This window comes from Topomyia yanbarensis, chromosome 1, assembly GCF_030247195.1.
Source record: "Topomyia yanbarensis strain Yona2022 chromosome 1, ASM3024719v1, whole genome shotgun sequence".
Lineage (NCBI taxonomy): Eukaryota > Metazoa > Arthropoda > Insecta > Diptera > Culicidae > Topomyia > Topomyia yanbarensis.
Window position 1 is genome coordinate 146,137,469 of NC_080670.1, and position 25,015 is coordinate 146,162,483.

The 25,015-nt window shown below is 36.6% G+C and overlaps 2 protein-coding genes across 8 annotated transcripts in view; both read left to right on the forward strand.

The window, feature by feature from the left end:
- The window catches only part of LOC131676604 (TOX high mobility group box family member 3-like), a 275,645-nt gene that overhangs the window by 138,908 nt on the left and 111,722 nt on the right, over positions 1-25,015 (forward strand). The gene's annotated exons all lie outside the window — the stretch shown is intronic.
- On the forward strand, positions 794-2,019 carry LOC131676625 (meiotic recombination protein SPO11). The gene is made up of 3 exons (XM_058955824.1): positions 794-1,087; positions 1,144-1,624; positions 1,679-2,019. Exons 1-3 carry the CDS (start codon positions 918-920, stop codon positions 1,949-1,951), a joined length of 924 nt encoding a protein of 307 aa, XP_058811807.1. The 5' UTR covers positions 794-917; the 3' UTR covers positions 1,952-2,019.

A 25,015-nucleotide genomic window follows, 5' to 3' on the forward strand; every position in this document is an offset into this window, starting at 1 on the left:
ATAGTAGTGATATGAGTGAAGGTGAATCGGTGATGAGTTTCTTCTCGAGAAAGAGCGACTTTGATCAAGAGCTTGATGATTCAGGTTTTGTCTCTGCCTCTCCTCAGAATTCTGTGCTTGGTAGTAGCCTGATCGTTCTAACTGTGGACGATGAGAAAAATTCAGATGAAGTTTTCAAGACAAACGATGTTGCAATCGACGCCGATTCATCTTTTGATAATAGTTTTGCGTACTGGGATGGAATGATGTCTAGTAACAGAGTGATGAAAGTAGTAGATGAAGCGAATGTCAATTGTAACAAAATTGAAATAGAGGGCAAAGAAAACAAAGGCGGCATTGTGATAAATACCCACGTTGAGAGAAAGAAGTATGAAGACGCTGAAGTAGAAGCACAGGAAGAGGCCAAAACAGATACATATCCTAATTTAAAACAAGGATGCAATGAAACCTGCGCAACCAAATCGCAGAGTGGTGAAAATGAAAACTCCAAATCAGTCAATAAACAATGTTGTATAGAAACCATAAGATTGATTGACATGTTTCAAACTGCTGAGGTGAATAAGGGATATGTTAATGATGTAATCGATTCAAAACAAAAAGATCCTAATACACAAAACAGGCCACAACCAGAACCAAACACGTTTAAAAACTCTTCAGGTCCAGCACCAGAAGTTCCAACTAAACATACTAACTCCCAAAACATGGAATGTTCTAATCAACAAATCGCATTCAGTTTCGGGGATCGTCTATTGACGGATTCCGATAGCGTTGCTATTAATCGAACCTGTTCCTTGGAGAACAAGGGTCAGGACGATATCTCAAAGGGTTCCGCGTTAAGCGGTCAGTGTTCTGCTATTGCCTTCTCTCTCCCAAATTTAAGTGGTAGCCAAAACAATTCCATCCTTCCGCGACTAGAGATGGAATACTTAACAAACTCTGAATGTGCTTCTGTTCGTCAAAAAGAGCTCATTTCAGCAATTATAGAGGTTTTCCAACGTCTATCTCAGTTAGAACTAAAAGGAAGCAAACTTTCCTTGCAAGTTAAACCGAAAGCTACATGGGACGTTTGTTTCATGGAAGATGACATGTATGTATTACATAATTTTATTTCATTGTAATCATTACGCTATAATTTTATTCCAGTTTAACCCGACGTTACACTCCAGACAGTGTAAAAACTATTCATTTTAATCGCAAAAATGGGCATCGATTTTTACTGGTTGTATTTCTTTTGTCGGAAATATTCAAATTACTCGCTACTCAATCTTCATGCACAAAACGGGAACTTTACTATCGGAATATACAACTCACCCATAACCAACAGACTGTCGATGAAGGTCTGCGAGATGTATGCTTTCTACTGAAGGCTGATTTGTGGGAGTTGAACGTTTTTTCCTCCTCCAAAGGACTTGTAGCCGGACCGCTTCAGTTCCGTTCGAAACATGAGGAAATGGTTGACTGTTTCAATTCCTTTGGAACTCCCATACCAAGCGATGTTAATGGTTTAGTGGATATTAACGTTACTGCTGATCTTGTGTTAATCGTTGAGAAGGATACTGTTTTTCGGCGGCTATTAGATGATGGAATACTAGAGAGACTCTCGAAGAGGCTAATAATTATCACGGTATAATAATAGTTATTTATAATGGTTCTGTTAAAAGTATCTATTTTTTCTTAGAGTAAAGGCTACCCGGATGTTAGTACGCGTCTCCTACTAAAGAAAATTTGGAATAAGTACAAAACTCCTATGTACGCGCTGGTGGATGCAGATCCTTACGGCATCGAAATCTACTGTGTGTACAAATTCGGTTCACTGGTATGTCTAGAGCTGAACGGAGTTTTTTCTACAATCTCTTATCATATTATTTTCTCCCCAAGGCTCTATCCCACCAATCACAGCACCTTGCAGTGCCTGCAATCCGCTGGCTGGGAGTTCGTCCTTCCGAAATAGCACTGTTAGACCTGAAGCAGCTCCCGCTTACCAACCGCGATCGAACACGGATAAATGAACTTCTGAAACGTCCCTACATTGGTCAGTCTGGGTGCGAATTGGTAGAAGAATTAAAACTACTACAGGATATGGAAGGGAAGGCCGAAATAGAAAGCTTAGCTGATATTTCAATGGATTTCTTGATAAGCGAGTATTTGCCCAATCAGCTTAAATTCTATAGTTAGAAACTATACATAATGTTGCGTTTTGCTTAGATTTAGATAGATAACTTTTTTATTCTGTGATATTGTATGTACACGCACGTGTATATGTACGTATTCTTTTTATAACTGTTAAATTGTCTATATGAAAAATATTGATTCAATAAACTGAAATCTAAACATACAACATTATACGCACCATTCTGGAAGACAACACTGTCTTTGTTTAATTATTGCGCGTGGAAATCTTTTTTTTTGTGGCGTCAACTGCATCCATATCTCTCTCGTAACGTACACGTTATTGTCGACATCTTGCATGCGATCATGGGACCTATTCCCACAGTCACGTCACCTAGTGACTAGAAGGTAATCTCCTTCTAGTCATTAGTTGACTTGACTGCAAGAATAGGGCCCCAGATGTTCTTCTCCAATTCTATGGGTCGCGAGTGTGGACCCACCGTGGTTGGTAATACTTTCCTCGTCGATGATGCTGGCTGCTGAGCTTGGGGTACTGGATGTAGCTTTTGCAGTTGTCATATCACAAATATGGCACTGCAGGTGGTTCAGATATTGATATTGTAGGCTGTATGTTATATTTATTTTCATCATGTCATTATTGCCTAGTGGTTTCTGTGGGTAGTTTTCCATAAACTGTCGTCTGGTTGCAGAACTAGTCAATATTTTTTTGTCCTTGGTATGTGCAGAGAGTGGTTTGTGTACAGTAGGATCAGGTAGAAAGGATTGGGTCGGCCCAACCGCTTTGAAATCACAAAACACCATTGGGACTACCTGGGAAGTAATTTAAGCTTCGTTTTCTAATACGAATTCGCACAAGCTCACAAAAGCGCACGTCAACATGTCCATTTTGAAAAAGTTTTGTACGGATTAAAAAGCGCAACAAAAACGGCAATGATGCCAAAAGCCAGATGTCTACAAACTAATCAAAAATAAAACCGTTCGGGCTTCCAGGCCAAAACCAGTAGGTTTCAGAAATCGGTATCAATTGAACTAGAAGTAGACTACCCAAGAGGTAAAGTCAAACTTCAAGCGTCCACCGTAGTATGTGAAAGAGTCGACTTATTATCCGATTATTATTCCCTACATGCCACCAAGCTTCGAACCCTCCCCCCAACAAATTAAAAAAAATAACGATGGTACCGTTTACAATTCCGTGGTGTTTGCATTTCGGCTTCGTCTCTTCAGAACCATGGCACTAGACTACTGCACCAGGCTGACGCTGCTAAGCCACCTTGGATCATCATAAAACATTCCTGAAGCCATCATTATTGTACATTTTTATGTACATGGGATCTAAATGTGGCAAATAGAAAGCACAGTGACATACACTTCCAGCTAACGCAGTTTCTATTAGGTCACGAATCGTTCTGCAAATATCTACATCGGTTCGGTCACGTAACTTTATCCTAGCTTTCCGAGTGTAAGTGTGTAGAGAAAACGCTAGAGCACCCAAGAGTCGAGGAAGTGCGAAGTGAGTTACCGGCCTTAATCTTTGAGAAAGCAGTAGAAGAAATGTGTCCAGACGAAAGGACGTGGAAGGAAACAGATAAGAGACCAGCGAGCAACTGAGTAGAGATGACAGTTCGAACAATTGCAATCTACCTACCTACGGCACGTGCAGTAGGTTACCACCGGATACTAGATTGAGTATTTCTTGTCGCCGGACCGACCTCGGCACCCTACAGAATAACCTGTGAGTAGGCACCACCGGGGACTAGACCGAGTAGTTCTGATCGAAACTCCAACGGTCGGGGTCCAGGTGAACCGGAGCATACACTCCACTTGAAATCGCCGAACCGACCTCAACACCCTATAGGTTGGTCCATTAGAGTATGCTAGGCCCTCCACAAAGGACTACATCGAGTACTTTGCATCGAAGCAGCGTTGACTGGTATTGGCTACATTTGGAAGAATGTTCAACGGTTTAGACACACAATGTCATCATTCTATCCAGGATATAGAAATTTAGAGCCAACACTGAAGCAAGATGTCTTCGAATGTTCTAAATATGCGACAGTTTGTAGGGAAAGGTATTCCCTGAGAATGTACAGGTGGGAGGCCGTCAACAGAGCCCTTCTCCGAGAGTTATCGGAGCTGCAACATAAGTGGAGAGAAGACCAGCGAGCTAACATCACAAGCTAGAGTTCATGACAAGAGACGTGCATCTCGAACAAATGAAAAGCCCAAAATACCCCCATGGCCAAGTCCATTTTCACCAACAAGGTGAAGGTATTTTGATAGTGTTTAAAATACTATCAACCATATTTTGGTGTATTTATGGGTTATTGAGACCATTTGGTGGTGTTTGGATGCTTGTGAAACTTGTCACGGACCATGTTTATGGTCTTTTTAAGGGTGTATGGTGTTTGAGTCCTTAAGAATTTGCTCGGGATAGCATAGCCAACCCTCCATCTTCATTAAATTGTCGCCACACCGTGATATCGGGTGAATAAGTCAGAGAAAAGAGTAAGGAGTGTCTTGAGTGGTGATGCTGAGGCACAAAAGTGAGTTCCGCATTGTGCCTACACACAACAGGCTAGGCTCGCGCTACACACGTACGAACCTGCAAAAGTAAGTTGAGTGTAGTGCAGTCTATATTCTTGGTTTGTCGTATGGACAACTTGAATTTGTAGTCACAGTGTTCCGACGCCGAAGGCGGGAAAGTTGGAGACAATAGCAGACTTCGGGGTGGCAATCTACAGAAACATTAGGACGCTGTAGAACAACTGGAACACCTTCCAAATCCATCGTTGCTGATGGAGCCATTTGGAAAAATTTTCTGTGCATATCAATATGTACGTCGGTAATAACGGTGTAGCTCAGCGGTTCAAGTCGAGCAACAGTACCAGCGTGCCCAGCGATGATAACCGATGGAAGTTCACGGGCTTTATCGGAATTATTTCCTACAGAAAGGAAAGCTATAAAAACATCATCCGCTGCTCCATTCCAATCAAACCAGTACCAGAACCAGAAGAGAATTATATGTATCGGCAAATTCAGCAGACTACGATTAGATAAACAAATTACCACTCTTGATGCTATTCGTCCCGCAAATTGCAGAATGTGCAGGAACCCACACCATGGTCAAGTGATAGTTACCTTCAAGACCACTTAGAGTTTACCGTATATTGTACAGGAAATACGGGGAGTGTTTAGCGACCTTCATTGATCGAAGTGCTAACAGGATGAAATAATAGTACAAAAGGACATACTGAATAACAGCTAGTTTTGCGACGTAAACTGAAGCAGAATCATTTGGCTTGTCTCCTCCGGATATAATATTTTTAAAAATACCGAAGCCAGTACTCTTCGATACACGATCTGTCACTAAAGAACATTTTCTCACAGTCAACGTGTTTGTGTTTATCTGACGAAATTCCGCCCGCGAACGTGTATGACTCGGAATTCCAAGAGTCAGTGGCGTAGCCAGAAATTTGGTTTGGAGGGGGTTTTGATGAAAATCGCAAATTTTTTGAAAAAATGCTAAAATTTAATGAGTTTGATAAATTATTGAAAACTCAAAAACATAAGTAGTCTAACAGATGTCATTCCAGTCTACAAACAAGAAGGATCAACATGGAACAGTTTTCAAACCTCTATAGATTATTTTCTTGTATAATATGTCAATGAAGTCAAAAATTGCGATCTTTTAAAGTGGGATAAATGATCTAAAACAAAATTCAACGTTCAAGATCACCTAATATAATAATCCTTGACTTTGAAGGTTTGACAACTTCGGGAAGTTATCAACATAAAACAGCACCTGCTTTGATATAGAAATTTTAGTGATTAACTCTCATAGAGGTAATTATGGTGAATTAATTTTTCAAAAATATTAAGAGACATGGTGCCTTCAGCAAAGTTTTTGATAATGTCATTTCAAACAATTTTGTTGAAAATATGAAGACTACATGAATTCAACATATAGGGATTTAAATGGACTGGGCCTGCTATATTTCTTCTTAGTGAAGAAAAATTTAGGTGAATACTATTTTTTTCTGCGCTACGGATAAAATTGTTTGAAACAATCATTGCGAGTTGAGAACACAAAACCTATAACTAAATTATGGATGGATGGAACTGAAACTTGCGTTTCGACTTCATCTCATCAGAATCCGACACTAACTTGGTGGGCGGACTAAGCTTGCGCCGAATTGATGCTAGCTCCTGAAAATGAAATCACTCTTTGTGTTTTTGAGTCCTTTTAATATCTGGGAATTGTTTTATATCCAGTTCCCTTATTTTTTTTTGTAAGCTTCAAAGGCACCTTGAACGCAATGTGAATTTATTATTTAAATACCGCAGAAGAGATTTATCAAATACAGTAATTTCAGAATAGCTTGTTGTAAAGGTTTTCTACTACTATATTTCGATACTCTGAATATGTGGGATATTTATGTCTTTGACAAAGTTGTTTGAAATAGCACTTTCGAAAACTTTGCTGGAGACATTAAGTCTCGACCCAAATTTGGTTGAAGAGTAATTCTTGTCTATAATTACTTCTAGGAGGATTAACCGTCAAAATTATTCTATCAAAATGAACAGTTTACGTTTTGAAATTCATCAATGTTACTTAACATCGAAATTTGGCTGTTTCGAATGAATGTAATCGTGACCGTTAAAAATTTATCAAGCATTAATTTTACTTTTCTTTATTAGTCAACCTCACAACTTACAGTACTAGTACGTAGCACACAAAATTTTAGTACGCCATTTATTGCATCCTGATAAGAGGCTATTCATATAGTTGATAATACCACAAAAATCCAATGCTCATAAAACCGATCCTGACCTGCTAGAGACAAAATTACATCAGCTTTCAACTAGTTTCTGAAACGTTATTCTTGTTGTTAACCATATTGAATTGTTGTCTAAACTCTACACAATCTAAAAAAATACATTTTCAGCAAATGTTGAAATGTATGTAAGTTTTCGGTAAACAAGCTTATGTTTTATATGCAATCAACCTATTCAAATTTAGATTTCCATTCGAAAAATTGTCTCTAATCCATATTTTGAAGCATCTTTCCAAAAATGAGCTCATAATAATTCAGACAGTTATTTTATTTTACATTGAAGTAATTTGACAACTATGGGATTTTGGCTAAGAGATAAGTTACAAGATCCCCTTCCCATAATTTTCCAAAAGTTCTCATGACGCTTTAAACACAGTTCTCAATGTAGTGATCAGAGAATATTTTTCCAAAAATATTTTGTGGAATATTAAATTAAATTCGTCAGCATCAATTTTTTTTTCAATCCAATTAATTTTGGTTTGGGGGAGGTTTTAACCCCCAAAACCCCCCCCCCCCCCTGGCTACGCCACTGCCAAGAGTCTCTTCTTGCATGGACGAGATGAAGAATACGATCAACAAATAGCATACGTTGAAGGATTAATATCTTGCGATATGTAATTGAAGTTCACTGTCATAAATCTGGGTTGCGTTCGAAGCTCGACAAGCCTGTCAAACTGTCCAATAAGCAACGAATTCGTAGTCTCTCGGTGAATAAGCAGGCGAGAAGAGAGAACTCCGAAATGGTCTTTTAAGGGAAGTACCCATTAGCACTTCGAGACTCATCGTATGGATTGATTGCATGAAACCTAAGGCAATACGCAAATAATACTCAACCCAATTATTGAAGCATCGTAAGATTCTTTTCTTCATAGATTTCCAGATCCAGGCAAGCATTGCAATCGGCTGATACGAATTGTGGTCGGAAGCGGGTTTCCCCTGTAATGGATCGCTCTCACTTGGCTTAATTCAACTTAATATCGACGTGACTGTCGATGATTTCACCAATGCCATGAATGTACTGATCATACAATTCGCAAGTTTAGCGCGCATACTTCCCTCCATAGCTGTGCCGTGGTAAGCAAATCTAGCTTAAACCAAAATTTAAAACCGTTTTGAAAACGTAAAGGCACGAGAGAATCTTGGTGTAATTCTCAACTCAAACAACATATCTCTTTCATCGTCTTCGTAGCATCCTGATCGGTAGACGTGATTTTCTGGATATCACATCATTTCCGGGATCTTTTACAACACTGTAGTATTCCATCTTTATGTCTTCGCTTGAGAAGGTTCCCTTCACTATACCTACCAACTGTTTGCTGATAACATAATCATGGGTCTGTAGCGTACATTCAATAAGGCTTCGTCTGTTTTCGATTGTCTATAGGGTGTTGTGCTACGTTCAAAATGTATTACAGTTTGTAGACAATAATTTCGCCATTGAATTTGGTATAATAAAATGAAAAGGACCATTAACGTAAATATTACGAACAGGACAATGTTGGACGCCATTGTGGCCCATTAAAATCTGGAATCGGGAGCGCAATTATGCAACTTCCAGTTGACAGTAGAATCGCATATCAGTCGTCCGAAGTGCAACCGATTCCTACGTCATTTGTAAACGTTCGAGTGCTATACGGCTGGAACCGGATGACCTAAATTGGATTGGATTTTGTTGTTATAAGAAGCAGCTGGAAAGAAAATGCTGATTGACAGTTGGATTATTTCGCAAAAGGAAAAATACTCGGCTTAGTCGCTCTCTTTCCCTTCTTTAAATCATGTCCATCTCAATACAAGTGAACTGGGGCACTTTTATTTCTCTTGTGCAAAAAGACTAACAGACTAACGCGTATCGAGATATAATTTTACGAAACATACATTCTCTCATTCGTTTCCACTTCATGCGCTACCTACATAACACTAACTCGTGTTACCCTCCACCCCCCCCCCCCCCTTCCATCCATCCGTTAAGGTGTGAATGGGGTATGCTGCTTGTGCACGTGCGAGCTTGGATGGATGAAAACGCAGAAGAAGAGCTGCCAAAGTGATGACTTATTGTGATTGCTAATGAACTCATTCAATTAGCGATGTCGCTATCTACGGCGCGGATTTTAAATGGTATATTTGATTCGATTGAATAAGCTCTTGTTCGCCAGGTGCACCCTTCCTTCCTTTTTAGACATTCAGCTTTACGATACCGATTGGCATGGACTCTAAATCAATGTGATGTACGGATTAATGTTGTTGCGTTGATCGATTTGATTTGGTGTATTTTTGATTAGGTGTGGTGTATTTTGGATTTTAGATAAGCCCTTCTTTTGCTGTCACGCTTGATGAGTTTGAATGTGAATGGGAGCACAACACGCGAGCGGTCGGAGATATTCAATCAGCATTTCGAGTTTTGTGAATATGTTGAATGATTCGAATGTAATTACTCTATGAAAGTGATTAACGGAGAATGCGTACACTTCTCGTCTCACTCGCGATAAGGAAATGTTATGGACGAATCGTAAGGAAATATTATAGACGAATCGTAACGAAAGAGAACATCTTTCCCTTTTGGTAAATGTCAATAATTTTGCTCGGGAGCATCCATTTTTTCTGAATTTTTTTCTCAAAGTGTATTGTGCAAGTTGGCTTTTGCTCCATTGTCACGAATTAAATACTCACTTGATTTGTACTTTTAATATTGAAAATAAAGCGTGGGTCGTAATTTTATCTATTTTTGGAAAAGTTTGTGAAATCATACCAAGTTCATATTTGTGCATAAAAATTGTTCCTATATCTAGAGTTACAAATACAGACAATGAAAAATTTGACTACACGACTTTGTAAACTACTGTTTGGTCTCGTTTGAATCGGACGATGATTCCCAACGAACGAGAACGAGAGATTGCGAGCCACGTCTAATCTAATGCCCAAGTAGCAAATCGCAACTAGTTTAAATCATCTAAGTCCGAACTATGTTGCAACGAGAAAACATTAAAGTTATTTTTGTTGCACTGGTTGAACATAGATAACAGCAAGGTTATTTCATAACATCTTTTGTCACCAAATGGTCATTTATGTTGCCAGCTATAACATGTTCATTAATGTTCTGAACTGATTGTTGATGCTGCGGAATTTGTTGAAATTTTGTTACGATTTTGATTTTGTGATATATATTTTGACAATTGCACATTTGTCCAACACCAAGATTCTTACTGAAAACGTTTCAGTTTACAAAGTCATATTCGTGTTATACGTATGTATCCGTTACATACCATCATTATGCCTTTCAGCACAAACTCACATGTATTAATAAAATGCTTTCGCAACACTGGATCAACAAATTCACAACTAATGCTTAGCAAAACGAAAAATAAGTTGTGTTTTTGTTGGCAATAGGAACTGAGAGTATTTGATTGCTGCAATATTTTTTCTTTAGTAATACATGTATCGATAAAGAGTACTTTCAACGTTTTATTTTTATTTTGGATTATATGACGATTGAGTTGGCATATGATCATCAATTTTTTTCATTATTTCAGTTTTCGTTATCTTCTGAATTATTACAAATGGCAGTCCGTTGAACCAAACATTCCCTAGCTCATCAGTTGTTGCGATTATGAGAGACTTATTTAATCTCATAAATTCGAATGGTATCGAAGCGCAAGAGCAGGCGGTCAATCGACATTACTCTTTTTCAATATGATTCATCTTTCGAACTTGGTTTCAATAAATCGATGGTCGGCCGTATGACTCATTACCCACTAAAACTGAAACTAAAGGTGTTGCTAACCTTGTACGGCAACATTTTGAAACAAGCAGTTCTTTACATAATTTTTGAAAAAAACACAAAATTTATGCCACGGAGTTTCTAGGATATCTTTAGGCCACTCATCATACCGACAACATCATTTTGTTTGTTTTTCATACCCATTTAACCAAAAAACAGCCTCACCTAAAAAAGTAATAGTTTTAGGTAAAAATCAAAATTCGACGACGTAGTTCAAGCGTAGATTTTTTCATGAAGGCTGTAACAAAAAAATAAGGATACTCCATCAACTCATTTGGTAAATAATCTCAATTGTAAATTAAATGCTACAAAATACCCATTATACCGCCGCACGAATTGGAAAAAATGTTTTAGTGGAACATTTTAAATATTTTTTGTTGCCTGGTGGGTCTAAAAATGCCGGAATAGCGTCTACACGGATTGTTGATGGTCCCTTTCCGGGTGGCGTTATCAAGATTTTTTTTCATTTATAGCCAAAATTTCATTCAGCAAAACAATTACAATTTTTTTTTAAATTAACATATGGATGGACGAGTATTTTCAGACGCTGCACATACACTGCTGGCCAATAAAATAGGTGTGTGGTAGATTATTTTGTTTTTCTCTCAATTACGCATACCAAGTTGCATCAGTCTCAATCACACCTACCGCACACAGAAGCCTTGGGATCTGTCAAGTTACTAGTGGGTTGTTGGCACAGATTATATTTGCAATCTTTGTCAAGATGCAAAACAAGACTACCGCAGGCTTTTTCGTGTGGTCAATATAATAGGTGTGTAAAATATATTAACGTGTTATTACTTTGCATAATTCCATTATACGTTTTATTTGGTGAAGTTTGAATTCTGCGTGTTAATAAATGTATTCAAATGTTGAATAAGTCAAAGATTTGTTATAGAATGGGTCGAGCATCTCACTGTACTCAAGTGGAACGAGTTTTGCTAAGAAATTTTGTTCAAGAAGATAAGACGTATAAATAAATCGCGAATACACTGCGGCGTTCCGAAAACTTCGTTACAAAGGCCTTAAAACCTTCGAAAAAAGGAAACACGCAAAAAACCCAAGAAAACATCTACAGCAGCTGACCATCGTATTGCAATTTTAGCGAAATCTGACCCATTCGCGTCATCCAAAACCAATTCAGCACAAATTGGAAAAGTGGCAGGTCCGAGAACAGTTCGCTGTAGGCCGTAAAATTTCAATCTTCCAGAAAGAATTACTAGGAAGGTTCCACTATTTCGAAGCCAAAGCCTTTGAAGAAAAATGCAATTTGCTTTTCAACAGCGTTAATGGGCCTGGTTCAGAAGGAATCATAAAATGGCGACATATCCTTCGGAGGGACGAATCAAAGGTAAACCTGTTTTCCTCCGATGCACAACGAAACGTTAAACGTCCAAAGTGCAAACAGTTTGATCTGCGACACACGCAAAATATGGTAAAGCACGGAGGCGAGAACAATGAGGTTTGGAGCTTGCTTCTCGTGGAATTGCGCAGGTCCTATTCTTCGCAACGCCACTATAATGGCAAGATTCGAATGCAAGGCTAAAGGATGGACATCCTGAAGGATGTCATGCAGTCCTATGCCAAAGATAACGTGCCTTTACATGACAGTTTCAGCAAGATATTGACCAAAAACACACATCGAAGTATGTAAAGGAATGATTTCGGGATAGTAAAGTGACTATAATTTCGGACCATGCCAATCTCCTGTCATCAATCCCGTAGAAAATTTACGGAATGTACTTAAAAAGAAGTTATTCGATCGAAATTTCACAAATAGGGATCGTTTGTAGGAAGTAGCTTAAAAGGAATGCTACCCTATATCAACGGAAACTTATCAGCGTTTGAATGACTCAATGCCAAGACAAATGGATAAAATTTGGTTGAATAAGGGAGTTTACACAGGTTACTAGTTGTTAAAAATGTGGAAGCCTAAAAATCATTGGATTTGAAAATTTTTATTGCAATGGATTACAATACACCTATTTCATTGACCAGGTACTTTTTTGGATTTCATGGAAAAGAAAGAGTTACGATAAAGCATAACATTTAATTTACAAATAAAAGTGTTCTTTTTCATTATCATGACTGTGCCTAACTATAAAATATTTGAATATAAAAATATTTTTAGAGAAAACTCAAAATTTCATGTATTTTTATCTCACACCTATTTTATTGACCAGCAGTGTATTAAACAAGGAATTTGCTAAGTAGTATTACTCCTATGATCACACTATTTTGTTTCCGGAAGGTACTCTAACTAAATGATTTGTTTCAAATTCGTACTACTCGTTCCACCCTTCTTGTTCTTAAGTCCGAAATTATTTTCTAATATATTAATTATATAATCTGTGTGGAAAGGATTTAATCGTTTCGTTTAAAATCAGCAATAACATTAGGGCATTGCAAAAAAATTTTTTTTTTGAATTCTCAAAGGCCCCCCCTCTCAAATTGTGACAAATATCAAAGTAAGCTCAGATGCCAAATTTCACATCATTTGGACAATTCTAGACCCCCGCCCACTTCGCTTGAAATTTTTAAAATTGGTGCTATGGGAAAATGTGGAGGAAAAATATATTAAATGCTATAACTTTTGAAGTAGCAATCAGAAAATTACAATTTATACCTCTTTTTAACGGAAAAAACCTTAGTATTGGAATGAAGATATCCCTGTTTCTAGAAAAATACGGGAAAGTGGGGTACTGGGTCATTTTGGCTCCAAAATCCCCTATTTAATTAAATTTTTCTGCTCCGTTGTGTAAGTTTTTCTAATGTGAAAAAATCTCAGAAATCGAACGGAACCTTTTATGCCTTTGTCCGAGTACGAGAAGTTGGGGTTATAGCGCCTTTTGTCATTTATATTAAATTTTATCATTTTCTCGTGCATATATCTCTATTATTCTTCATTCAATTTTCATAAATTGTACCTTGTTGACCGTAGAAAATTCTTAGAAATATAACAAAAATAGATTCGTTTGCGTTAAAATTCAAAAACATCAAATTTTTTGACATTAACTCTACAAACCACATTTTTTTCATTAAATGTCCTAATGCCTCAACTTCACCTATTTTTCCAGGTATGAAACTTTTCTCATCTGACTCCTAAGCGAATTTTTCACTATAAATAGTAAATTAAATAAGAATTTTGTTGTTAAATGGAGTTAATATGTGCAATTTTATGATAAAAATGTGAAATCGAGACTATATGTCAGATAATTTGATGTTTCTGAATTTTACCGGTAAGGATTTTCTACGTTGAACAAGATACAATTTATGAAAATTGAATGAAGAATAATAGAGATATATGCACGAGAAAATGATAAAATTTAATATAAATGACAAAAGGCCCTATAACCCCAACTTCTCGTATTCGGACAAAGGCATAAAAGGTTCCGTTCGATTTCTGAGATTTTTTCACATAAGAAAAACCGCAAAATATGTATGGTTTACACAACGGAGCAGAAACATTTAATTAAATAGGGGATTTTGGGGCCAAAATGACCCAGTACCCCACTTTCCCGTATTTTTCTAGAAACAGGAATATCTTCATTTCAATACTAAGGTTATTTCCGTTAAAAAGAGGTATAAATTGTAATTTTCAAATTGCTACTTCAAAAGTTATAGCATTTAATATATTTTTCCTCCACATTTTTACAAAGCACCAATTTTAAAAATTTCAAGCGAGGTGGGCGGGGGTCTAGAATTGTCCAAATGATGTGAAAATTGGCATCTGAGCTTACTTTGACATTTGTCACAATATGAGAGGGGGGGCCTTCGAGAATTCAAAAAAAATTTTTTTTTGCAATGCCCTAAATAACATACATGCTATTTGTTTATATTTTTCCAAAACACCAAACATATTATAGTTGGCACCACCCAAGAGGGTGAATGTTTTGACGTTTCTTTGAAAAATGAGTGAAGCCAACATAAGCTGGCTTCCTGGCTCGGATAGTTGCCAAAAATGACAGCGAACGCGCTTTAAGCAATGTTCACATTGCTAGGAGCCAATATTGTTAACACGACCTGAAACTTGTCGAATTAAAACAAACTTCATTTTGATGTGCTTAACTGGAACTGAGGTGATAAAAGCGTTCGGATTTTATGGAGAATAAGCAATGCAAGAAAAATATATTATTATTGTCATTATTTACTTATTTTAATTCCCACTTTCAAACAGTGTTGTACAGTGTACCTTAAACATTTGAAACGTAGCTAGCGCTATTTGCATTTGACGGCAGCTTCAGGCAACAAACAGTTTTCACGGGGCTGGCACCACCGTACATTTTGCTGCACTTTTTGGGTCGCGCAGGAAGTTAGATGTCGTTGCAACTGACATCTAACTTCCTGCGCGACACAAAAAGCGCAGTTTTAGGCCGATTTTCAACATAATTATGATTGAACAACTGTAAAAACTAGTTTCCGTTTCGTTGCTATAACGATTCGATAAATGAAATCATATTGTTACCAATATGTTGAATGTAGATCGCAACAAGATTACTTAATGATACCATTTTGTCGTTGACCTGGCCTGTCAATCGCAATCGCAGCACCTATTCTTTGTTACCAACTGGTTATGAAATAGTTACTGAAACAAAAATTGCTACTTGGGTGGTCAATCTAGGGAAAACCCATTCAACATTCGTGACACTAGAGTAACGATGGAAATAATCAGAACAATTATACCACCAAATGTGTAGCTTTCGAAATATTTGTCTTCATTCACTTCGAGAATTAGCGATAACGATATCGGAACATTTGTGAGAAACGGGCATGACGTAGGATTCAAAGTCGTTAGGTTAGTTCCAAAGGACAACTACTCTACTGCTTTAAGCTTTGTCACATTCAAAATCGGGATGAACAAAACGATCAAGAAGATGGTATTATTTATCGATACTTAGCTGAAAAATACCTTCACAAAAACAGTGACGTGGTATCAGAGCTACTGCACCGTAGATTTCGGAAGCCAATAGGGGAATTAATGCGTCATTTAACTGTCAAAGAAAAATCAGGTAACTCCTCACACCAACGAGAATCGCATTTGAATTGCACCATACGCGCGCACGTTAGTCGGAAAAAGAAAGGTTACGTTTCGTGCAGGGAGAGATAGTTGTATATGGATTCTCGAGCGAGAGAAGAACGTGGAGGTTAAAATATCGCGGAAAAAAAACCCTTACCAAAATCTTCTCAATTTGCATACTTTCCGTGGATCTACCTCATTTTAGCCATAAGAAACCGATAATGGATATTTCGAAAATGTTTCTCAGTCTGAATTACCACAGTTTACAGACGGTTACCATTCATAAAAACCATATCGAAAATTGTAAATATTAAGCGACTCTAGTGAAGGTGATGATAAGTTTTCGTTATTATGCGCTCGTTTCGTGTTGAAATGACGAATAGATTGCAAAATATGATTCAAGACCAATTAATCAATGACATTATTAAGAAAATACTAAACATTTCATAAAGTAAATGCTTCAAATCCCGTGCAGAAAAATGCAAGATATTTGTTTACATATTTCTGATTTTTCTCTAAACTTTTGTAGAGGGCACCTCAGTGAATTTCCCCATTAGCCATCGTTTCAAGCTCGGACGGATACACGGAAAAATCCGTTATTAAAAATCACGGTTTCGTAAACTGAACGCTTTACGAAAACCAAAACCACGTTCCTGAAATTATGAATAATGAGTTCATGAATATGAGAAACTGCTTGTGTTTCAAAAAAAAAAAAATAGCGCGCGCCAAATATGTACATGGCGTTACATTCGATTGTTTCGTTAAGTTACTGTAATTGTTCCCTCGACATGTATCGTTTTTGTTATGATACTTGTTCATAATCTGGGGATACACTGGTTTCAATAAGCAATATCAACTAAAAGAGTCAACAGTTAAACTATGTTCATGATTTCAGGAGCTTAGTCGCTATTTTCATATTTTTTCACTACGTGATATGTTATTCAGCGTAGCGTGATTCATGTTGATGATTTCAGGATCTTAGTCACAATTTTCGTAATATGTATTCACGTTATCGTGATATTTTAAACACGAGCAGAGTCATTTATGTTCTTGATTTCAGGATCTTAGACACAATTTTCGAAATTTTAGTCACGAGTAGTGTGATTTATATTCATGATTTCAAGATCTCAGATTTTTGTAATTTATATGCACGTTATCGAAATATTTTATTCGTAAATTTGCTTTTGAAATTGACACGTGGACTGATACCGGCAATTTTGTTACGATATTCGTAATTTTCCTTCGCCTTACAGCGGTATGTTTTTTTTGGTTACCATCGGATTTTTTACTCGAATTAATGTGACAATATGAACTTGAGGATGCGACTGATTCGCAGTATCTTGTTCTGTGGACGATATCGCGAACACTATTTGTGGCTCTATAATGTATTTACAGACATCACACTGAACGTTACAAACGAATAACGATGTTCGAAGTCCTAAAAGTTTTCTTATACCTGCTGCGACCTATTACTGGTCGCTGGAAAAAACTATATAATATTTCATGAAAAAGTGCATAGAACAAAAATGATTCTACGAATAATATTCCAAATTTTGTGAAATAGTTCACGTGAAAGTTTCATGACCATGTGTGAGGTTGCATTGAATTGAAAAAGATTTATTCTAAATGTCGCAAACACGTAAGATAGATCTTAAATCATGTAGGACTAGGAATCATGAACCAGTTCTCGAATGTATGAATAATATTTCATTATATGCGAAGTATTTCACGAGCATGCAGTCGTGAATATTATAGTAGGAATCATAACCAATCTTCGAATTCATGAATACTATTTTATGATTCTTTGAACTATTTCGCCAGTACGAATGTTGAGTTGTGACTAGTATACTAGGAATCATGAATCAGTTCACGTAATCATGAATAATATTTCATGATTTTGTGAACTATTTCATGGGTACGCATGGTCTGTCGTGACTGTTTTACTAGAAATCACGGATCCATGAATAATGTTTCATGATTTTGTAACTTTGTACTTCATACGCTTGGTTCCGAAAGCATGAAGTACAAAGTTACTTTATGCTCCTTGCTCTCCCTTGAGTACTATGGCTCTTAATATTGATGAATATACTTCACCTTCCAGTCCCTTGCTAATTCTGTAAACGCTTCGCCTCCGGCTTATCAGTCAGACGCAGGCTACTCGCTCAAATTTGTTTGCAGATTTCCGGTTAAGTTTGACAGACCAAATAATGAAAACGGATAGCTCTTTATCAAAAGATATACGAAAAATAAAAAAAAAGTTATGAATAGCAATTTATTGTGATTCCATTGAAATCGACCGCTGAACAGAGCAATGCAAAAACATGAAATTTGCTTTTCACTGTTCGTTTTTTGGGTTCTTTGCTGATTTTCAATTTATCCAAGCTACGTAGGAGTATAACTTAAAGATATCTCTCTGCGTTCAATTGAAAGATTTTCTGCACTTCCTTGTTGAATCTTCTCTCATTCTTCTTCAATCATTTATTTCCAACACACAGAGACAAGGGAATTTATACATATCTATCTGCTTATCAATTTCATGTCACGTTTTATTTATTTAATTAAATATTCTTGTTCTATGTGTACGGTGAGTTTGATGGAAGAATGTATTTATTCACATACAGTCATTCCTCACTCCAGGGGACTCACGATACACGCGAAACTGAATCAATGTACTATGGGATGGATCCATTGTCGGGTCCCCTGTTTTTTCCACCCGCATCTTCATCAATCGAGCTTCTCCGTACGAGCAAGCAGCGAACCGACAGCAATGGAGTAACATGACTCAACGAAGCAAAAAAAAACAAAGAAAACGCGTATTATTTGTGTTATTTGCACACTGACATTTAATTTAATGAACTGTTTATATTAATGACAATAATGAAGGAAAATAAAATTAATCGTAGAGAAGGAGAGAAAAATGAGGAAAATGGAAAATAAATCCGAAGCGATAACAGCGTTTCTCTTTGCTGCCTCTTTTTGAGGTAAGTGGGTCATTCGGCCGCTGTAAAACTATATAACCGTCCCGTTAAACATATAAACATGCCGTTTGAGGAGCGTTTTTGAGAATGATTTCTACTTTGGAACTAAAAGTGCTACATAATAACATCACTATTATGGACGTGAACTCCACGACGGAAATTGAAACGCACGCGCTCTCCAAAATCGATTTGGCGTCGTGATATTATTTTCATAGCGGAAGAGCTAAACGGCGATAAAAGGTATCAACAGTGTGTAAATTGGATGAATATATAATTTCGACCACCTCTAGCTTGCGGAGACGTAAGAAGCTATCCATCATTTAGGCGGGTGGTAGTGGAACCGATCAACAAAATACGGATCAATAAAACAGCCTCAAAAATTGAGATTCGTCGTTTGAAACCGGTTTCGGAACATTTTCGAAGATATTCTGGAAAATCGAACGAAAGAACAGTATGTCCCGATCAGAAAGAAATAACAAAATTATTACAGACTGAGTTACTTTGTTATGATAACAAGTTGTGTTATAAATTTGGTCTCGTTAGTTGGTAAAATAACAGAAAACATAACAGAAATTCTTCTAGTATATATCAAAAATATGACAACCTGTGATAGGCTTCTATCAGAATTATAACAAAATTTGTTATGTTCTCCCACGGCCAATATAGCTTTTATTACCTATTGTATAGTATCAACGAATTTAGCGTGCAAGTCTAAAAATAGAATAAAATAGAAAAATATAGTATATATTAAGGCGCTTTTCGGTTGGAAGCAAAAAGCTTCATGTAGCAAAAGCTTTCCATAGTTTTGTCAAATGATTGCATACATGCTGGCTGATTGTTATTATGAATAGAATATATGACACGCTGATTGTTATTAGTGGATATAGCGATTTGAACATGGGTATTCTGAGTTTTATGAGGATGTTTCCTGCATGAACCAACGACGTTGCTTTCGACCGATGTTTAATGTTAGCATAATATTCTACGCATTCGTCAAGGGTAAAACGATTATAGATGCTGAAGATGTTTCCAGAACGCACACATTGAACTTTGCCAAAGCCAAATGACTGTTTGTTTTCCTTGTATAATACGCTTTGTTTTCATACAGTTTTGCTCACTACTACAGCTGCCTATATTACGATAGACTGAATAGCTTTATAATATCTTTTCAGATTAGGAAAGTGGGGCTATTTTTAGATTCTGAATAGTGCGCTTCGGTGCTTCTCTTGTACGTTAACATGATTTACACGATTTTTAGGAATAATGTCGATGCGATATGGTAACATTTAGCGGATAATTTACCTACATTATTATAAATAGATTCAAAGAACCAAATACCAAAGTTTTGAGGCTTGCATTTTGAGATTTCAAGTAAAGTCGCTTTTGGGGTTTTGTTATTGGCATTTTTAAAATGGGGAAGATTAAGCAAACCAGTACAATTATCTCACATCTAATAAATTCTCAGAAATACAATTTTTTATAATAGTTCAATCTATCAACTGCGAATATTATAACAGATAATCATAAAGTTCGAGAAATTGTTGAGGATTCTTCGGTGTGACAAATTTTAGAATATTTCATGTTTTCTAAAATACATTTGCTTTTCTAAATTTTGTTTAGTTTTAAGGAGGAAATTATTCAATATTTTAACATTAAAGTTTTCAGCTATTTCAGCTATCTAAAACACATATTGAAATTGTAACAGCAAACAATAATACCAGCTGGGATGTGTATTTATTCAGAGATTTCTAGGCCATTTTGAAATATTGATAGCTTTATGCAGCATACTCACAAATATAAATCTTTCAACAATTTGAACAGGTCGCATTATTACTTTTTTAACTTTCTACAAAATGAATCAAGTATCTTGATTATTACGAAAATTTGTTAGTTCGATGTTTTTTTTAAGACGAACGAAGCACCATCGAATACAACGGAAACATTAGTACAAACGCGCATTCAAAGTAATTGTCAGTTCATTGTAAATGTCAAACTGTCTTAGGTGGAATGAAAAGATACAACAATCTCAAACTTAAACATTTTTATGCGGGGGTTGAAATAAAAGAAATTACAATGTTTTGGTAATTCGGAGAACGCACAAAATCAGATACCCTCAAACTAGACAAGTTTCGGTTGTTTATGAAAAACCCGCATAAATTGAAAAAAATCGGACTGAAGATCCTCGAAGATCCTTAAAATTCATAACGGTATTGTGAAAATCAGTATATATCAAACAGTTTTTTAAGTTCTAAAAATTCGTTTTCGCAATATACACAATTAATTAAAAGAAAAAAAATTATAGAATCATTTGACTAAACCATAGTTTAAAAATGCTTTTTTATGTGAATCCGCGTTTCTTTATTTTATCGGGAGTGCTTGATACTTCCTGCATCTTCTTTAAAATAAGTTTTATATGAAAATTATATTCTTTAGAAAAGCTTGTTAATAACTTTGTGACTCCAAAACTTTTTGAATAAAGGCTTCAACATTGAAATCATAAGCCACATATTCGAAATTGCGTGTCAGACGAGTGTCTCAAAAAAACGTAATCTCTTAATCAAAATGCAACCAAGTAAGTTAAACACCTTATTTTCAAGTTTTCCGACCTCTTGCATCTAAAATTTATCTATTCTCGTGGAACTTTGAATGTCCATGTGGAAAACGCAAATATATGGAAATCAATAAAAACTTCGAAAATTTGCTTTAAAAAGTTGAATAAATACGCATAAAAAGAGGCTTCAGCGTATTAGCAAATAGACGATCATTGGTGTAATATAACAATCATTCACAGTTGATTGATCGATTTGTTTATTGGGGCTTCAACCGACTGGACATTTGCCCGCTTTACAGTTTACAGTTAGCGTTCAAAGATAATTGTTAAAGAATATGTAATATATTATAACATCATCGTTATATGCGTACATTAAAATCATATTAGGAGTTCAATGATATCACCAGAAGATATAATCTTGATATAAGTTTGCTTGCCTTGCTGATAGGGATATCACAAAAATAACACAGTGAGTAATAAATATCAACATGAGATATAAATTTGATAGCTTTCTGTTATGTCGTTCTGATCGGGTATCCATACTTAAACATTGATGAGACCGATGTAATCCAAATATTTTCGTCTTTTATTTAAATTTTCTTATTTAATTTATCTTCAACATAATTATAATTCTCCTTATACAGGGTGTTTTTTTTCTAGAACGTCACGTCAATTAGTCTTTGACAATATATTATGAGTTACTTATCACTTTATCAACGTTACTAAAGTGTGAAAATTTTCCTCGAAAACAAAGACTCTCGTTGTGAAACGCACAAGAAATTATGAAATGCCGTTGGTGCTCATGGTAGACCAACTGAATGATCCATTCGTCGTCTTATGGAGGAATCATTCTAATTGATTTTCATCAATCGTTTTGTGTAAAACTGTGTGTTCAGAAGCCACTATCGCTGATGTAAGTGAGGTCAAAACTCTAAAAGTTCGGTCCGGAGACGCGCACAGCAACTAAACGCCTTTCCGTCTATCACGAGGAAAATGATCCCGAAAATATATCGGTCTTATTTCATGCAAGATTCAGTCGGTGTGCCAACATCTTTGTTTAAAATTAATCTCATTTGTGTTTAAATATGGACTACACATATTTGCTTCATTTGCCTTGAAGAACAGCTCTTGAATTGGAGGATAATATATTTCAACGCTTTTCGTGAAAAGGGCGATACATACAAATGAAAACATAAGGCTTTTTTCATACATGCGAATGAGGGCTTTGAAACGCAAAGAATTAACCTAAAAATTTAAATCTTAAACTACAGCAAAAAGTACAACGGGCGAAACTGTATTTTTGTTTGTTTATTTAAGGTTGGACAGAGAATTGGCAAAAATGGATAACGAGAAAAGCAGTTTTTTTTCCACACCGTGTGCTAGAACTTCATAAAAATCAATCAGCTTATGTAGAATGTTGTTACAGTACTGCTGATTGATTTTTATGAAGATCTAACACATGGTGTGGAAAAAACTGCTTTTTTCGTTTTCGATTTTAGCGCTTTCTCTGTTCAACCTTAAAGTTTCGCCCTCCACGCTCCATGCAAACAAACAGGGCGATACTTTGTTTGCTAGCAGTTTAGAGGCGAAACTGTTTTTTCGTATTTTTTTAGGATTATCAACCCGGACGAAAGCAGTGGTGTAAAACGGTAGTTATTGTAAAAAACGTAAGGGCGATACTTCAATGCTGATAGGTGGGACCGAAAAAGTAAACAATCGCCAAAGGGGCGATACTATCATTTTGTCAATTTCAATAGCAAAAACAAATTTTAATTTAATAATTTCAAATACTTTATGAAGTTTTGGGTTTCGATCACTGAATAATGCAATCTAGGATATAAAATACACAATAGTTCTTAAATAGGAAATGAAACCAAGTCTAGAAATATTCACTGTTGATTTTCTTTGAATGGTGGCACTGCTAGTATCACCCTTTTCAAGAAAAAGCGTTGATTTTAATATTAGTCAACGAGTATACATTACCCTGTATTGTTCAGTTCAATGATTATATTCTTGTTGCCTACAAAGATCTAGCTGCAAGCTTCCAGAAGTTCCGAAAATTAATGTTCGTTAATTATTGTGCATTTTTAACAGCATTCGGTTACAATTGTATCAGTAATACATGTAATGCTTTTCGGTCGGGTCATTTTTGTGATGGAACCAAAGCAACCGGTATCATACGTTTCCTTGTGTGTGAAATAATTTGCATTGAACTCTATAGTTATCGTTTGTTTTACTCGCCAGTATACCTTAAGCCGTTATTTTATAGTTGCTTTTCATGTATCGTATATCGTTGAAGCGTTGGACAAACGAAAAATTCCGTAAAAATTAAAAGTTTGTTTGTTCACTTGTCGTCATCACCGTGTACTGTCAGCACACACCGATTTTTCTGTCTATAGCGTCTGCTTGTGAATAGCGTGCAAGTTCGGTACAATCGACATACAGTACAGCATACCCTCTAGGCGTTATTCCATGGGTTGTACTAGCTGTGTCGTGGGTACTGCGAAAATTCTTTCCATATGTGTCAAGGTGTGATATGTGTCAAGGTGCATTATGTATTAGAGATGTTTTGGAAACTCACCCACGCAATATGTTCTAGATGAGTAACGGCTGCGCTAATCTGTTTTCAAACGTTTACTGCGGAAATACAATGTATGACTACAATTCTTTAGAGAGCATAACTGATTTTTGAGTCAACTTTAGCTCTTTCGGTTAAAGTTGACTCAAAACTGCTATCTTCTGGATTGCTGGATATAGCCCAGTTTCAGATACTCCTGAGCGCGATCGTGAAGATGATCCATTAAAAACCAAAATCATTAATATTCGTGGAGCTAAGACTGTGTATGAAAGATAAAAAACAGCTTCACTACCTGTGGAACTGTTATGAGTTTACTTGCCAGCATCTGATCCCAGCACAACGGATGATGAAGTTGCTACCCTTGCGAGAGATTAGCTGGAGGAGGAGTCGTAATCAAAAATAGTTCGTCCAGTTCCCAAAGACAAGTATGTCGCATATCTGAGCTTCATAACCTTTAAAAGAAGCTTTCGCAAATCATTGGGAATGATGCTCTGTTTAAAGACACTTGGCCAGAGAACATCTATGTCCGTGAATTTGTGAATAATTCGACAACCCAACGAACAAATTATCAGGATTGTGGTGAGCACAACTCTATTCCGGAAAAAATCGCCTCTAACTTTATTTTCCTCGGCGATTAACGTCGGACTACCTGACGAAACGGAGAGTTCTTTTGTGTCATATAAACACTTGGAAAATATATGTCCACCCGAAGATCTTCAAGGTACTGGACACCTTCAAACATGCTTCCCATCACAGTTAGCTGCTGGACACATCCGTTTCGATTCGGTCACTGAAGATTATGGATTTTTATTCTTCCGAACCGCTCGCACTCTTAGTTGACTTTAACCTACTAAGGTTGCGCACCGTTAAAGCTGTTCGCTAAAGTACCATTAGCCTTTGTTGCGCAAGTTCGTCAATCTTATGTGCAGCTCGACCAGTTTCTCTCAGTGTATTACCAGACCATGTGAAGAGGGAGAACGAAAATGCAAGCGTTTTCACTGAAATTCTCCTCCAGATAATATGGATCCATCATCCTGACCGAGACTTGGTAGCGCTATGACGTATTTAGTTCCGATCGTTCGCTGAACGATGTGAAATATTGCAGCGATCGCAAGCATGCGGCGGTAGTGTCTTTATAGCGTTGAACAACG

Bases quoted from the DNA above. Each gene is read 5' to 3' on its own strand.
- LOC131676625 (XM_058955824.1), top strand. From the start codon at position 918: ATGGAATACTTAACAAACTCTGAATGTGCTTCTGTTCGTCAAAAAGAG. The intron at 1,088-1,143 runs GTATGTATTACA...ATTTTATTCCAG, and splicing joins TGTTTCATGGAAGATGACAT to TTTAACCCGACGTTACACTC. The intron at 1,625-1,678 runs GTATAATAATAG...ATTTTTTCTTAG, and splicing joins AGAGGCTAATAATTATCACG to AGTAAAGGCTACCCGGATGT.